The sequence below is a fragment of the Setaria italica genome, chromosome IX (genome assembly GCF_000263155.2).
Source record: "Setaria italica strain Yugu1 chromosome IX, Setaria_italica_v2.0, whole genome shotgun sequence".
In the NCBI taxonomy this organism is placed as follows: Eukaryota; Viridiplantae; Streptophyta; class Magnoliopsida; order Poales; family Poaceae; genus Setaria; species Setaria italica.
Genome location: NC_028458.1, coordinates 12,399,520 through 12,416,468, shown reverse-complemented (window position 1 = coordinate 12,416,468; position 16,949 = coordinate 12,399,520). Strand labels below are relative to the sequence as shown.

Genomic DNA, 16,949 nt, shown 5'->3' with positions numbered 1-16,949 from the left:
GCCCGTTGGAAGTTGGGGCGGATGCCTTGAACCACCACTTCCAGGGAATTTCCCAAATGAGCAACCAGCTGACAAAGTTGAATAACCTATTCTCTCTCTCAAGTCTTGACCTTTCAGGAGCCCGTCTCTTTCGTAGCTAGAAGCCTAGAACTGGAATATGGGCATCATCATCAACGAAGCCGGCAGACACCGTCTGTTTGCGATGTCCAATTCAAGTTTTGCAACTCCGGTTTCTAGGGTCGATCGCTGTGCTGAATTCTTCGATCTTACGTGATCGATCAGTTCTGCTGTTAAGATCCACATGGCAATTACAGACAAGCAGCTGTTTATCCTGTAAGTCAGAGCCTACCAACTCTGACCTGCCCGTCGGATCGGAGGTTTTCCAGGCAGTTTCTCTGTTTCATATTTTTCAAGTGGCCGAAGGTTCTGTAGTTTAGTTAAAAACTTCTTTTTTAAAGGTGAAAACGAATTAGTAGCAACAAGAAAATAAATCATCGGCTATTTAGTAACTAGTTCATCAACCCGTGCTCCCGCACGGCTAATAAATTATTCAAAAATTTATAATTATTCTATATACTTTTTCATCCATACTCGTACATTTTTCACTTTGCGTCGCAACATCATACATTGTGTTTAACATAAAAATCAATATTTTTCATCGCTTCCTCCCATACATATACAAATGGTCGATACGGTGATATCATGCATATATATCTTAACTTACTATTTATATATTAACAATGACAGAAATAGGTAAATTAGAATCAGATACTGGTTTACTTTTGGAAATTTCTAAATAATGTACATGAAGATAATTAAATTAAGATTTAGGTGTTTACTTTAAGTTATTTTTAATAACAATACACATGGGTAATTTATATACAAATTTACAAGGGAATTTTAAGTTATTTTTTATAATGACATGTACGGCTAATTTAGATGAAGATTATGGGGCTATTTTAGATTATTTTTATAATGGTAGAGATGTGCAATTTGGATATAGGTTTAGGAGTTTACTTTAGAATATGTTCATAATGTATGATAGTGGTGGGTAATATTTTAGAAACATAATAGACCAATGTCTATTGATTAGTAGGGTCTATAGGATTTTTTAACTTTTTTGAAAATTTCTATGATTTAGTTTTTTCCTAGAGCGTCTAATGAAATGATGCGGAGTCTCTGATTGAAAAACAAAATAGGTCACATAACTAACAATCAAAATACCTTGAGCTCTCTCATTTGTTAAATATTCTAATACAATTCATATATAGATATATATACTTGTTATCTTCATCAGATTGTGATGAAATTTAGTTAGTAATTACTCTATAACATTTTCATCTGCATTTATAATCTTTTTTCTACTTTGCATCGTAGGTATACGCTTGAATTTGTTTAATGGATCCTAAATTTGAGCTATATTGTTAATATGGAAATTCCTTTATATATTTATAGCTTAATTATTATATTCTATACCAACAGTTTATTATTTTTTCTATACCAATAGTGTAAGAAATAGACAACTTAGAATCATATATTGGTATACTAGGGTACATTTTCACGAAGCTGATTTGGATTCAAATTTAGGGTCACCTCGTATTATTTTTAATAATGGCATATGTGGGTTAGTTAGATGCAAATTTAGAGAATTATTTTAAATTTTTTATAATGGCATAGGTGGGTAATTTAGATGAAGATTAGGGATTACTTTAATTTAGTTTATACAATGGCAGAAGTTAGTAATTTAGATATAGATTTAGGGAGTTACTTTAAGCTATTTTCATAATGGCAGAGGTGGAAAGTTTTTTAAAAGTATAATAGATTAAATGGCTATGATGATTTGAGTCTACCGAATTGATATGATTTGCTTTTTAAGAGAATTTCTAAAAGTTCTCTCTATTTTTAGAGTGTCCACATAGAATCTTAGGTGGCTTCATGTAGAGAATTTAGGAAGTGAGCCTAGCTCAACTGGTTAGGGTGGGAGATATGGTTGTGCACTCTAATCACCTAGGTTTGAGTCCCATCTAACTCGAATTTGGATACCTATTTCTTCTTCTTAATAAAAAAATCGTATAGCTCCTCTTAGGTTGATCTATTTTTTTTTTCATGTAGAGAATTCAAAAAGGAGAATCCAATGTGTAATAGGAAGATAATCTTCAAGAACTATTAAAAAGCTCTTGGTTGTTTAAGAACATGTTAAGAAGTTTCTCTATTTTATTTTCCTATAAATTTGATTAAATTTGATTTAAAACAAATCTATTGTGATATGTAAGAAAAACAGAGGGAGTATTTGTGATCAAGGAAGACCATCATCGAGCTAACTCCAATCAGTCAACGCTTGGGTCAAATGGGCCCCACATGGAGCTGAATTCAGAACAAATCAGTATATTCAGGAAAAAAATTGGATGGACCCTGGGCTCATTGCGTCCACCATGAGCTCCCTCCCTGGATGAAGGACGCATGGAGACGCGCTGCATCAGACGGTCCTGGAATCGAGCGTGGCCGTCCGTGGAGTTAGCGGCTCGTTCAGCATCGAGGACGTCCCGGCTTGGCTTCTCTTTCCGTCGGCTTGGCTTCTCTTTCCATCGGGGAAGAGTCCGCGTTTGTCCACATCGCGACTCTCTCCTACGATGCCGCCGCCACCTCGCGTGCGACCTGCGCCGCCGTCCGACCTGGCCGTGCCTCTTCCCCGAGCGCCATGGCCGCCATCTGGATCTAGCCGCGCCCGGTGCTGGCTACGCCGTGGCCGCGCCTCTTCCCCGAGCACCCTTGCTGTGTACCGGCAGCCGTGCCCGGCGCCGCCTATGCCGTCGATTCGCCCGCTGCCTATGCCATCGATTCGCCGCCGCCTGGACCTTATACCCGGGTGCCCTCTGCGACAGTCTGCTGGCCTACGTCGTCGCCGTCCGATGCCGTGCTTTTGCCAGGTACGTGGCATTGGGAATTTAGTCTGAATGTAGATCTGAATTTTTTCCAGATCTGAAGAAAAATTGGGTCTGAAATTTGTCTTTGATTCATGTTTTGCAGTAACTAGAAGATGAGATGCCGTACTCCTTTGAATATACGATTTGTAGCAACTCTGAATGTGCTGCAGTATGACTGTTATTAGTTTTTTGCTGGAACAATATGATGATGTGTAATGTCCCTGTTTGATCCGGATTTCCCAAATGATTTTTCCATGAATCATGACTGTTTTACAGAATTACAGTGAAGGGAAAATACAGTGAAGGCGTGAAGCATGGCTCCCTTCAAAAATGCTGCAGTATGGCTGCCCAGCATCACTACAAGATGTTTCTGGCCTTCTGGGGGAGCATCAGTAGACTACATGGGTTTATGGCTTATTTCGGCAAGAAGCAAGGCATCCGGAAGATAGGATGGTGAACAAGATTTTTTGATAGGAAAGAGTTGAATCCGTGTAAACAATTGTATCAGTTTAGAGTTGATCTTTTTTTTGAGACAATAGCAGTTTGACAGGAACTATGAACAATTTGGTGCCTTTCATTTATGCTGTTGAAGGATGTATCAATAAAGAGTTCATTGATACTTGTAAAATGTGATTTTTATCTGAAATATATTTGGATGTTTTGAAATCAGCAGTGGAATGGATGTCTTAAGAATCTCATTGTTTCTCTGAATGCATTGTTCTAAAAAGCTCCTATTCAGAGCAAAAGAGACTTTCTAACAGCAAAGCAACAAAGTTACATAGATTCAAAGGAGACCAAAAGAGACTTTCTAACAGCAAAGCAACAATGTTACATAGATTCATTTTTCTTGCACTCCATCAAAATGTAACTTTCTGACAGCAGTTTGCAGTGTAGCATCTTGATCAACTCCCATTAAGAGATTTGTGTATCCTCCTGGTATGTATGGAGCAACCATTGTAGAAGGATCAACAAGTAAATTGAATTGTGGCATTGTGGAGATAGCGTATCCAGCTTGCACAAAAGGAGCATCCATGGCTGAAGATGGCCCAACATTAAAATCCTGTCATAGAATAAGAAAGAGTTCAAAAATCATGTTTGTAAGGGAAATTTTTGGAAAATAGGTAAATGTCTTACAGTTAATTGGTTTGTTTCAGCATGTTCATCTCTTGTTTGGACATCATTATTTCCCTGATCTTCACCTACAATGAATATATATATATATATGATAATACAATATTTAAAACATTATAGACATAAGCAAAAGGTAGTGGCCAGGTGAGTACCTTTTTTCTGACCACCCTTCTTCTTCTTCTTTCCTGACTTCTTTTCAACAACATTTTTGAAACGTGTATTCTTTGGTCCTTTTATTACTTCAGGAATTCTAAATGATATCACACCATTTAATGGTTGCTGGACACTTTCATTTGGAATTGGAGGAACCTCGTTGGATTTTTCATGCATCTCACTTAGATAAGTATCCGCTTCCAGGTTCAAGTTATGTATGGCTTTCTGCAATTTATCAAGCAGTTCTTGTGATGGCGAACACTTCAGTGCAAGAGATGTGGCCTGTCGAGATATAAGTGCTGCCTGTGTCTTCAAATCTCCTTTCTCAGTTCTTTTTTTCTCAATATAAAATCCAGTTTTCACGTATTTTGTCCATCTAGGCAATATATATTGCGATGGCAAATTGTATACTCTATTTGTATTGAAGACTCTGAGAGCATGCTTGCACAATAGACCTGTAAGATATAGTTGCCAATTACTACATATATTACATACAGCTTACAGTGTATAAATCTAAATGTAAATAGTACACATACCTATGGATTCAAACATCCGACAAGAGCATGTAATGGTGGAATCTTCAGTGTTCAATACTACCGTTGCTCCACGGTCAGACTCCATATATTTAACAAAGAATGTCAAGTTTGTCCTCACAGCTTCCAACAAATCACAAGTCAATGTAAATTGTCTCTTAAATTCTTCCTCAAACTCCGAATACATTCGCCTTGTATATGATTCAGCTGCAGTATTCAACATTGGTAGATTTGGAATATATGGAACCGGATTCTTTCGGCGTGACTGAAAATCAGCTTCCAACTCATTTGCTCGGAGACTAACTGCAACCTTCTCACATTCTACAAGGAGTTCCGAAAGACCAAGTCTCCTACGAAATCGTTTCTTGAAAACATTATTCATACCTTCACTCCTCTGGGTTGAGTTCATGTCTGCTGTAAAAGAGTCATGATATACTGCAGCCCATTTTGTCCTCAAAGCATATAGGTTTGCCATCCAAGAGTTATTCTCAAGATTGTATTTAGCCAACAGTTCTTGCCATTTCTCTAAGAAATAAGTCTCTGACCTGTTTTCGTAAACACAATTTTTGAAATCTGTTAGTAACTTGTTACCTTTCTTATCCGCCTCATGAATTTCATGACTAAGATGTTTAGCGGCATTTAAGCAAATGTGCCACAAACAAAGACGGTGGCTTGTATTTGGAAATACATAAGCAATTGCTCCTGCCATAGCCGCGTCTTGATCTGTAAAAATTGTGCTGGGGTGCTGTCCTGACATTGCTGTTAGAAAGGTTTCAAAGAGCCAAACAAATGATTCAATAGTTTCATTAAAGAGAAGTGCACACCCAAAAATTATTGTTTGCTTGTGATGGTTGCAGCCAAGAATCGGAGCAAAAGGCATTTCAAACTTATTAGTTTTAAATGTGGTGTCAAATAACACAGCATCGCCAAAGCATTTGTAATCCATGATAGACTGACCATCTGCCCAAAAGAAATTTGCTATGCGACCATCTTCCTTGTCTACCTGAAATGCATAAAAAAATGTAGGATCCTCTAACTGTTTATTTCTCAGATATTCAGATAGTGTTTGTGCATCATTGGCTTCTAAGTACTGCCTGCGCTCGCGACCAATCTCATTATCACAATCCATCTTAGCAAATGGTATGTTCTCTTCTCCTCCATAAAACTGCTTCATGAACTCATAAACTTAGGCTGGCTTCATTCCAGCTTCTCGTATCTGCCCAATTAATTTTCTATCTGCCTCTATAACCTGTCTTTGGGACCTCAACTTGTGTGCCTTATTTGGGCTAGCAAGATAGTGATTGTGCTGTTCTATGACCTTTTGTACCTTCCAAATCCCCTCTTTGCTGATACTAAACTGGACACGAGCATCACAACCTGTCCTTGTTATGTCCTTTTGCGATGCCTCATTTTCTCGATGTCCTTGATTACTGCAAACTATAAATTTCTGACATAGACTTCCATCTCGGCGGTGCTTTGTCTTGCTCTTTCTAATACTAAACCCAACCTTGCCGGCATAGGTGTTGTACATCTCATAAGCTTGATCCTCAGATTCAAATGTCATTCCAACTGTAGGAGTGATGAAATTTTGCCCACCTTTACGAACCACCTCCTGTACATATGAATTTTCAATTAAAGGCGTGCCAAAAATAAAACAAAATGTTACATATTCTGTAAGTTTGTTAAATATTTTTTTACCTCATCAGGTACTTCATTCTCTATGGATCCAGACGTCTGTAAAATGGTGCCGATGTTCTCTACTCCCCTGGTAACCATGTTGTTCTGTCAAATATGGGCAATATATCTCAGATACCAAACAACATAGAAGAAAAAACATTTGTCAAAAAAAAATGCAGAACGATCTAAGCAGATAACTAACCTGTGTTATCTGTTCGTCTTCTCGACCACCATCACCAACGGCATCAAATTCTAGTGCACGTGAATCCTCCAAGAGAGAAGAAAATGTCATCCGATCAACAGTTGTCATTCCATCTTCTTGGCCTCTAATGTCTTCCATGCAGGCCACTGGTTCATCCATGGAAGCAACAATGGAGGAGTGCAATTGGGCTGGTTCATCCATGGAAGCAGCAGTGGAGGCGTGCAATTGGTCTAGGGCTACTGGCGGCGGCAAACTCAGGGAAGATGAAACGAACGAGTTTGACGGTCTGACTCCCCGATTTAAAGAGAAGCCAAGCCGACGGAAAGAGAAGCCAAGCCGGGACGTCCTCGATGCTGAACGAGCCGCTAACTCCACGGACGGCCATGCTCGATTCCAGGACCGTCTGATGCAGCGCGTCTCCACGCGTCCTTCATCCAGGGAGGGAGCTCATGGTGGACGCAATGAGCCCAGGGTCCATCCAATTTTTTTCCTATATTCATCACTACTTCACTAGGACGGGAAATGTAACCGTAAATTCCACGCACACCATGGCCGCCGCCCTTCTCCTCCTCCTAGCTCTCTTCGCTCACCACCCAGGGCGCAGCCACGCCTTCAACCTCATGAACTACGTCTGCAACAACAGGACCTCCTACGGCATCAACTCCACCTACCAATCCAACGTCGTCTCCCTGCTCGGATCCCTCGCCACCAACGCGTCCAGCTCCACCGTCGGCTTCGCCACCGAGACGCTCGGCGCCGCCCCCGACCAGGTGTGGGGCCTCGCGCTCTGCCGCGGCGACGTCAATGCCACCAGCTGCGCGTCCTGCCTCTCGCTCGCCCCGAACATCACCTTCGGCTTCTGCAGGGGCGTCAGGGACGCGTCCATCTACTACGATCGCTGCCTCCTCAGGTACTCGGACACGGACTTCCTCGCCGACCCGGACGCCGCCGCCGCCGCCGCCGCGCCGGTACCGTTCGGTGTCAACAAGGACATCAACATCACCTCTAACCCCGGCCAGTACGTCGGGCTCGCCGCCGACCTGATCGGCGCCCTCGCCGGCTGGGCGGCGCACAACTCCACGAGGAGGTACGCCGCCGGGGTGATCACCTCCGGCGAAGGGTTCGCCACGACGAACCGCGACCTGGTGTACAGCATCTACGGGCTGGTGCAGTGCACGCCGGACCTGGCGCCGGGGACGTGCCAGGGGTGCCTCGGCAGGCTCAGGGACAGTATGCCCCGCTTGTTCAACGGCACGTCCGGCGCGCAGTTCACCGCGGTGTGGTGTAACCTCAGGTACGAGGTGTACCCCTTCTACGACGGCAGCCCGGTGGTCAACCTTGTCGCGCCGCCGCCGCCAGCTCCGGCAAGCCAGAACAGTACGCTCTATACAGCCTGCCTAATTTTGATTTGAGAAACGAGATTAGGTTCAGAGCTCACAGCAATATCTTGATATATCCACAACAATATAATGTTCCAATTTAAGTTCAGACTGATGAATAGCTTTTCTGCACGTAACTGCAGCAAACAGGACAAAGGGTTCAGGGAACGCAGGAACAGTGATGGCCATTGTCCTTGGGGTCCTGGTTGTTGTCCTTGCGTCCGCGTTTATCATCTACATCTGGAGAAAAGGACAAGCAAAACAATGTGAGTTCTGCAAACAAATCTTTAATTGATTTGAAGTAGAAAGAGTGATGTTCTGCACTTCTGCTGCCGTCAGAACATATAACTTCAGTATTTTAAGTGGCGCAAAGGAAGGGTTCTGGAAAAAATTAGCAACAAGCATGTCCAATTGTCTATGCAGATCCCAAGGAAGATGAGGATGCCGGGTCTCTCCTCTTTGACCTGACAACATTAAGGAGGGCGACGGCAAATTTTGCTGAAGAGAATAAGCTCGGGCATGGAGGCTTTGGCGCTGTATACAAGGTCGTACAATGGCTAAAGACATTGAAACTACACGCAGTATACTACCTATTATATTACTATAAGATCCAACCGCAAATCTTACCTATTTTCAGGGGTTCTTGCCAGATGGACGGGAGATAGCTGTGAAAAGGCTGGATAAAGCTTCAGCACAAGGCCTAAAGGAGCTCAGAAACGAGCTTCTACTCGTTGCCAAGCTTCGTCACAACAATCTTGCAAAGCTCCTCGGCGTTTGCTTGAAGGGACAGGAGAAGCTACTGGTATACGAGTACCTGCCGAATCGAAGCCTGGACACCTTCCTTTTTGGTACAAACTGCAATCCATCTCTTTTAACAAAAGGATAACAAACAAACACTGAAGAAACAAACTGCAATCCACACTAATTTATGATTGCTTTGCACTTAATTTGCAGCACCTGCAGCAGAGTCAAATCCATTGTTAGACTGGGAGACAAGGTACCGTATAATATATGGGGTAGCACGAGGTCTGCTGTACCTTCACGAGGACTCGCAGATCAAGATCATACACCGCGATCTGAAGGCCAGCAACGTCCTGCTAGACGCTGACATGAACCCAAAGATCTCGGACTTTGGCCTCGCAAGGCTTTTCAATGGTGACAAGACGACTACGGTCACGAGCCAAGTTGTTGGAACACTGTAAGATGATGTTCATCTGTGTTCTTCATCACACAGCATTCCGTGATCTGAACTTCATTGTTCTCTTGTCTGCCAGAGGATACATGGCGCCCGAGTACGCAGTCCTGGGGCACCTGTCGGTGAAGTTGGACGTTTACAGCTTTGGAGTACTTGTCCTGGAGGTCGTTACGGGAAGGCGAAACACCGACACATGCTTTGAATCAGAACTTGAAGAACCTGGCAATCTGCTGAGCTACGTGAGCTTCCTAGCTCCTAATCTTTTGTTTTATGAAGTGCGATGAGCCGATGAGATCATGTTGACCACTCACCAATAAAAATGCATGCATTGTGATCTTATTACTAGGTATGGGATCACTGGTTGAAGAGAACACCACTAGAGACGATGGATCCCTCGTTGGACTGCCAAGCCCCGGAGAGCGAGGTGCTCAAGTGCATCCATATCGGGCTCCTCTGCGTGCAGGAGAACCCGGCAGACAGGCCCACCATGCTGGACATACTCATGATGCTCCACGGCCAAGAGGCAAGCTTTGCGGCACCCTCGAAGCCGGCGTTCACCTTTGCATATAGCGAGATGATGAACTCTGAAGAGCGGGATAATGTGTCTGGAGGCTCGGGTAACCAAAGGGCAGCAGCTGCCGCTGCTGTGTTCTCTGTGAATGGGATGTCTGTATCAGAGTTCCAGCCTAGATAGATAATAGATACATGGACAATTTGTAAAGCTAATCTAGACGAAATTTTGTACAAGACCAAATAAGAATAGTTTGTAATAAGTCGCTACCAAGTACAAAACCTGACAACTGTGACCAAGATGGACGTGGATTTTCTTGTTGGAATATGATCTCCGATTAATCACAAAGTATTAATTAAATTTAATCCGGGATTAATTAGAGATAAATCACGAGATAATGATCATCTAAAATATCTCAGTTTATTGCTATAGTCGGCGCAATCCTAACTTCCTACAGTGCTATAAATATTAGAGGGACTCCTAATCGCAATTAATGAGTTAATGATGTGATTAGCCACCCAAAACAGGATCTGTTCTTCCACAAGAATATATCTAATCTGAATGCTAAGGGCACTGAAAGGGGTAGAAGCTCGTACCCACGTTCAGGCCACGGATCATCAAATTGGGAGTCTTTACTCTTGATTTGGTGGTCAGATTCTTCGCTGCTACTTCTACATCGGCATCTACATCAACTTTAGAGGCAAATCATGGAGGTTCAAGGCTCTGGTTAGTCTAATCTAAATATTCCGCACTAATTAAGATTAGTGATCATGATTAGGCTAAGCTAATATCCTGTTTAAGTTAATGATAGATTAAGTTAATCCTAACACTTCTTCGTTCTGTTTTATTTTCTACACGGGTTGTTTTGAAGCAAGCATTGGTACTAAAGATTGCACTGCCGCAATTGTGGATAGATTGGCCAAAAAGTATGTTGACGTTAATTCACGGCGCGTCACGATGCATCACACACTTAGCACCTCGTGTGCACTCACCGGTCAGCGTGGTAGTAGATCCGTGTAATGCTCACCCGGAAGAAACCCCATCAAGGCGTGCACACCAAAGGGTTTTGAGGTGAGAGAAGAATAACAGTTAGGATTTGAAAAAAGTTAGGGTAGAAAGAAAACGAGAAGATAATAAAGAAAGATATACTTGTATCTCCTCGTTGATTTATTTCCTTAGGGTAAATACATTGATGTTATCTAATAGGTGGTGTCATGCAGTGACACGTAATTTTGAGACGACTTAATAAACAATATGTACAATGTGTTGTCTTTTTTAATTATCTCATAGTAATTCTATTTTCTTAATTTGTGCATAGAAAAAAAGAAATATTATGAGTTGTATGGCAATCACAACTCGTACAATGGTGGGGTAGTCGTCTCATACTCCTAAATCCTATGAGGCAGTTGTTTCGCGAAACGGCAACTTCTTTCTCTCTCCTCACCCTCTCTCCTCCACATCAGAAAAATCTTATGTGATACTGCATGAGACGACCTATAAAACTGCTGAAGTGTAGCAATCTAACTGCTGTTACGTACCTTCGCATAAGCTGGTCTTCAATTGGACCACGGCTGAGTAATTCTGACGCATATAATATCCTGCAGCCTATGAAATATATATGCTCGGCGGGAAATGGAGCACACGGCAGGACCTGACTGTTGGCGACCAAAGTATAGGGACGACTCGAGATAGTGGCCACTGGCCAAGGCGCGTCTCGCATGTGCAACAAAACGGTAGCAATTGCGCTCTCGTACGTGTTCCTGGGGTCGGGCGGGGTCAACGTCAATGGAGCAAGCTGCTACAGTGACTATCCCTCCAACTCCAAGCAAACCTTGTTCGTTCGTGTGTCATCATTTTACACCTTTGTGATCTGGAGGATCATTGTTGGGTCGGCTGATCTCATTATGACGACCTTAAAGTTCTATAGTTTATTCCGATCTTACCTAGGATCTTCTGGTAACCTTAAACAACAGCCCACCTCGAGGAGAGAGATTTCGAGAAGGAAAGAGTGAGATTAAGTTCAAAACGTAAGTGAACAACTGCGATGCGTATACGCTTGCAACGGATAACAATGATGCTCAAGTTTTTCCTATCTTGTTCGTCCTCCCTGCAGCTGCTTAATATGCGATGCTTTCAGATTTCGATGACGAGAAACCGTGTGATGCGCATGCAGAGCTTAGGTAGCCGCTCAAATAATTCTGCGCTAAACACCATACTCAATCAAGCACTTAATCATCCGGCCACATTAATCATCTCAGAGCCGAATTAAATAAACCCAGTGACTAATCCAGCTATAAACAAGCTAAATATATTGCACCATCACTAGCCAAATTACTCAAAATTCGGCCAATTAGGCCAGTCTCAATGCGAATTTAATGAGCATTAAATTTGTTGCCACATCAGCAAAATTACTGACTTGGCAAGATCATTATGAGGGGAGTTTCATCAGGAGAGCGAGGAGTTTCATCCCCATGACACTCAACTGGCACAGTTACTAAATTTCTCAGTCTTGGTAACTGTGCAACAAAACTATGCAGTGAGACTGGCCTTAAACCCGTCATCATGTCTAAGTGACTGAGGGTGTTGAATTTGATCATCAACAGTGGCATAAATGGCTGATCCTTCTCCAACAATATGATATTTTAGATAATGGATAACATCCGGCCTCTATATCGACATTTGGATATATATAGCCAAAAAATTACAAGAGTTTTTAGATTTCAATTCTCACAACCGAGGAACACAACAAACAAGAGAAATACCAAAGGCTAAGAATGAAAGCTAGAAATACTAAGTTTCAAACTTCTTCTACGTCCTTGCTTCAAACTTGCTTTGTTCTCATGCAGCAACAAATCTTCACATCACTTATCTACTTAGAAACTCTTGATGTTAGAGACGTCCTGCAGTAAAACGCTCGACTGATGCTTGTCGATCCATGTCTTGTAGGAACCAAATTGAGTCGATCTTGATCATGGCCTCAAGAATCCTCACAACACACCCGCTGAGAAGACACGTAATGGGCCTAGAGTATCGATGATAGCAATCTGGCCTGATCTTCCAAGATGACACCTCCAGCGAGGGAACGACACAAAAGGTGTAGCCGTCGCCCAGCCACATAGTCAGGGTTTTCACCTAGGAAGCTCGCTCGGCAAAGAAGAAGAGGGGGCAAAAGATTGATGCCTCCAAGGAGGTAATGCGGCGCCCGAAGGCATCGCCATCATCGACCTGCAAGCAGGTAGAGGCTTTCAGCTTAGCCCCGTTCCCCTGAGCACAGCCCAGAATGACGTGCCACTGAAACTCATCGCATCTGCGAGGACATGCCTCCCCAGCGCACGAAGGTGGAGCCGTATAGGGTATAGCACCGACCGGTGACTGCACCTGCCAATGCGCTCCCCTCGCAGCCACGCCGGCCAAGCCGTCCGATCCTACCTAGGGACGCGGTGGCTACCACCGATGGAGGACAGCCCTAGGGTCCGCGGGATGCTCAGATCCGAAGGCAATGGTACTGACGCCCAGCTCCCAAGGAACAGTGGCCACACCGACCGGGCCCACCAAGAACGCGGCACCCACCGTCAATGGTTGAGCAAGGCCCCTAGGGTTAGGATGCGTAGATCACACATCCATCATGCCGCATCCCTGGCCGCCACCGGTCACCACGCCCGCACCATGTCGTCTCTACTCCACCACTCTCCGTCGCAGCCGCACCTCGCCCGCCTCCGTTGAGCCGGTCGTTAGTGCGCCACCGCGCGCCGCTGCACCCGCCTTTGCAAGGCCGGCCACCAAGGTGCCACCACCCGCGCCAAGGAGCGATAGGGCCACCATCACGCGGTGCCGCCGTGGCCGCCAAGCACCGCCTCCCACCTAGATCTGGTGCAGCTAGCCAGGAAACTCGGCAAAAAGACCCCACCGCCATCCTCCTTGGGAGCCGCGCGAGCTTCCGGTAGGTCCCTCTGGCGACAGCGAGGGGGAGAGGAGGGGGAAGGGGGATGGCGGCGGCTAAGGTTTGGGTCGCCACCCGAGTCACCCCAGAACTCCATCAGGTTGTTCCCAACTACATGTAGATGAGCTCACATCTCATACTTAGCTATGCAAATAAACTACTTATATAGATTAGGGTTGAACCAAATTATATTAATAGTAGCAGACGAGAAAAGGAGCAGCAATTGCCCCGCACACATCATTAGGGCCGTGCGCGCTCGATCGCGTCCATCGGTGGCAAGGAAATAAAATGATGAAGCTGTACCTCCTGCTCCACAGAGTGGTGATGCACGCCACCGCCGCGCTGGTGATCCTGCTCTACATCCTGCTCTTCCTTCCGGTGAGGCTGTTGTCCATGCGGGCGTTTGTGAGGCCGCTCAGGAAGGAGGACCTCAGAGGGAAGGTCGTGCTCATCGCTGGCGCCTCCTCCGGCATCGGCGAGGTCAGTAACATCTCACCCTGGTGGTGCAAACATCTCGTAGTGATGCTTGCTGAAATTTCCTCGTAAAATACATGCATGAACAGGAGCTTGCCTACCAGTACGCCAAGGAAGGAGCGTGCCTTGCGCTGGTGGCCCGGAGGAAGCAGGCGCTCAAGAACGTCGCCGCCGCCGCCCTGGAGCGCGGCGCGCCGGACGTCTTCGTCTTCCCGGCCGACGTCACCGACCCCGACCAGTCGAGGCGCGCCGTCGAGGAGACCGTCGCTCACTTCGGCAAACGTTCGCTCATGCTAAGCCCCCTGAATGCAATCTGTAGCTTCTTGGACACACACTAACACAGCCATGTCTCTGATCACTATTTCCTTCAGTGGACCATCTGGTTGCCAATGCCGGCATCTGGTCCAGCTGCTTCTTCGATCAAGTCACCAACATTACTGCCTTCACCAAACTGATGGTACTTAACATAACTTTGCATGTGTAGATGCAACTACTGCTAATTTGCATTATTGCAATTATGCAATACCAGTTGAGATATATCTGTCCTAAGTCACGTTTAGTTTGTCCTAAGTCAAAAAAAATAACAAATATACTACTTCCTCCGTCCTATCGTTTTGCTATTTCTAAATTTATAATTTTGCTATGTATGTAGATATAGTGTATATTTAGATAAATAGCAAAAATTATGAACCTCAAAATGGCAAAACGACCTACAATTTGGGACGGAACGAGTACCAAACATATGCACTATCAAAAGATATTCCATGGTGGTTTCAATTAAACAAATTTGGTATTACATATAAATCTACTTAAAATTAAATAGTTTTGACTTAGGACAAATTAAATGTGACGGGTAAAAGAAGCAGAGGGAGTATTATAGTAAGAGGCCATGTTTTGAGCATTCGTTACGCGTTCCAGGATGTGAATTTCTGGGGCTCTGTCTACCCAACCTACTACGCTCTGCCTCACCTGAAGGCCAGCAGCGGGAAACTCGTCGTGTCTTGCTCAGCGGCAGGGACGGTGGCCACGTCGAGGATGGCCTTCTACAACGTAAGCAAAGAAACTGAGATGGATCATTGATCATCTGCCATGTGTACATGTTCGTCGTTCATTTTGGATTACTGTTAGGGGGTGTTTGGGAGGAGGGGGCTAAACTTTAGCCCTGTCACATCGGATATTCGGATACTAATTAGGAGGACTAAATATAAGCTAATTATAAAACTAAGTGCAGAACCCCTAGGCTAAATTGCGAGACGAATCTATTAAGCCTAATTAATCCATCATTGGAGAATGGTATCTGTAGCACCACATTGTCAAATCATGGACTAATTAGGCTTAATAGATTCGTCTCGCGATTTAGCCTAGGGGTTGTATAATTAGTTTTGTAATTAGTCTAGGTTTAATACTCATAATTAGTGTCCAAACATTCGAGGTGACGGGGGCTAAAATTTAACCCCCTCCTCCCAAACACCCCCTTCATCTCTACGCACGACACGACACGATGGGCAGGCCAGCAAAGCAGCGCAGCTCAGGTTCTACGAGACGCTGAGAGCCGAGCTGGGCTCGGAGGTCGATCGGCATCACCATACTCACGGCAGGGTACGTGGAGTCCGAGATAACCAAGGGCAAAGGGATGTCCCGCGCCCCGTACAAGCAGGAGGCGACCAGGGGGAGCCGGCCGCTCGGGCAGAGGATCCTGGAGGCCACCGGGGCCAAGAGGCTGTTCCCGCCGTCCTTGCTGCACCCGGTTGTCAAGACGGAGTAGCAGGAGAAAATTGAATGTGCAGCATCAAATGTGTAGCATATCTGCATATGCACATTGTATCATTCACGCGAAAATGCGTAGACTCTTTTCATCAAAAAAAAAATGCGTAGACTCGTCAAGCCGTGCATCCGTTGGTCTGTAGACTCGTCACGCGAAAATGCATATGCACATTACATTCTTCTTTTTATAAGTTTGGGTGATAAACAATCGAACAATCAATGGTACGTACTCCCTCCGTTCCAAATTGTAGATTATTTTAGTTTTTTTAAATTCATAGACATTATTATGCATTTAGATATAGTGTATGTCTAGGTGCATAATAATATCTATGAACGTAAAAAAGTCAAAACGACCTACAATTAGGAACGGAGGGAGTATTCATCATCTCCTTGCGGTTGGTCTGTCTGTTGCCTCCTCCAAATTGGTTTGCTGGATGGGTTTTGTGTGCTGCTTGTTTCGTCCTTGGAGATTAGAAATATATATACAGCACTGTGTTTATTAACCTCGAGTTGTCGTGGTGTACGTAAGATACTTGAGGACCACCCCTGTACGTCGCACCGCTCTCCTCTCAAAACTGAGACCAATTAAGATATATAGACGTAGTGCTGTTCACTGATAGAACGTGACATAGCTAATAAGCAATGAGCACTCTTAATGTCATTTGAAAATTAGTAAGACGAACGTCCCTCAAAAAACAATACAAAGGGTCTCAATAGTTTTCTTTTGAGTGAACTGAAGATGGTAGGTCAGTGCTCAGTATCTCTACTACTAGTACTTAGCACGAGATCATGGCGTGGATCATATAAAATTTTTTTGGCAATACCAAACTTGATACTTTTCACCTTGAATTAGGATACGTATCATGGATACTTTAGTCCCTGTAAGGATTGGGTCGCTTAATTATATGGATTTTTTTCATTATGACTTTTTTTATTGAATCCATGGCTTGTTAGTTGGAAGTCTTAACTTCGACACACACAACCACATCACATTCCTTGTCCTCCTTTGCTTTATTAGGACACTGATTCTTGATCCTTTGAATTTATTGGCATAACTGCACTAGGG

The 16,949-nt window shown here is 44.1% G+C and overlaps 1 protein-coding gene and 1 pseudogene across 1 annotated transcript; both read left to right on the top strand.

Moving 5' to 3' along the window:
- The first annotated feature begins 7,233 nt into the window (after positions 1-7,233).
- On the top strand, positions 7,234-9,943 carry LOC101759585 (putative receptor-like protein kinase At4g00960). Its single transcript, XM_014805791.2, has 7 exons — positions 7,234-7,997; positions 8,143-8,265; positions 8,423-8,544; positions 8,637-8,847; positions 8,954-9,197; positions 9,274-9,433; positions 9,541-9,943. Exons 1-7 carry the CDS (start codon positions 7,241-7,243, stop codon positions 9,886-9,888), a joined length of 1,965 nt encoding a protein of 654 aa, XP_014661277.2. The 5' UTR covers positions 7,234-7,240; the 3' UTR covers positions 9,889-9,943.
- Positions 9,944-13,936: 3,993 nt separating this feature from the next.
- LOC101770705 lies at positions 13,937-15,920 on the top strand (annotated as a pseudogene).
- The last annotated feature ends 1,029 nt before the right edge of the window (positions 15,921-16,949 follow it).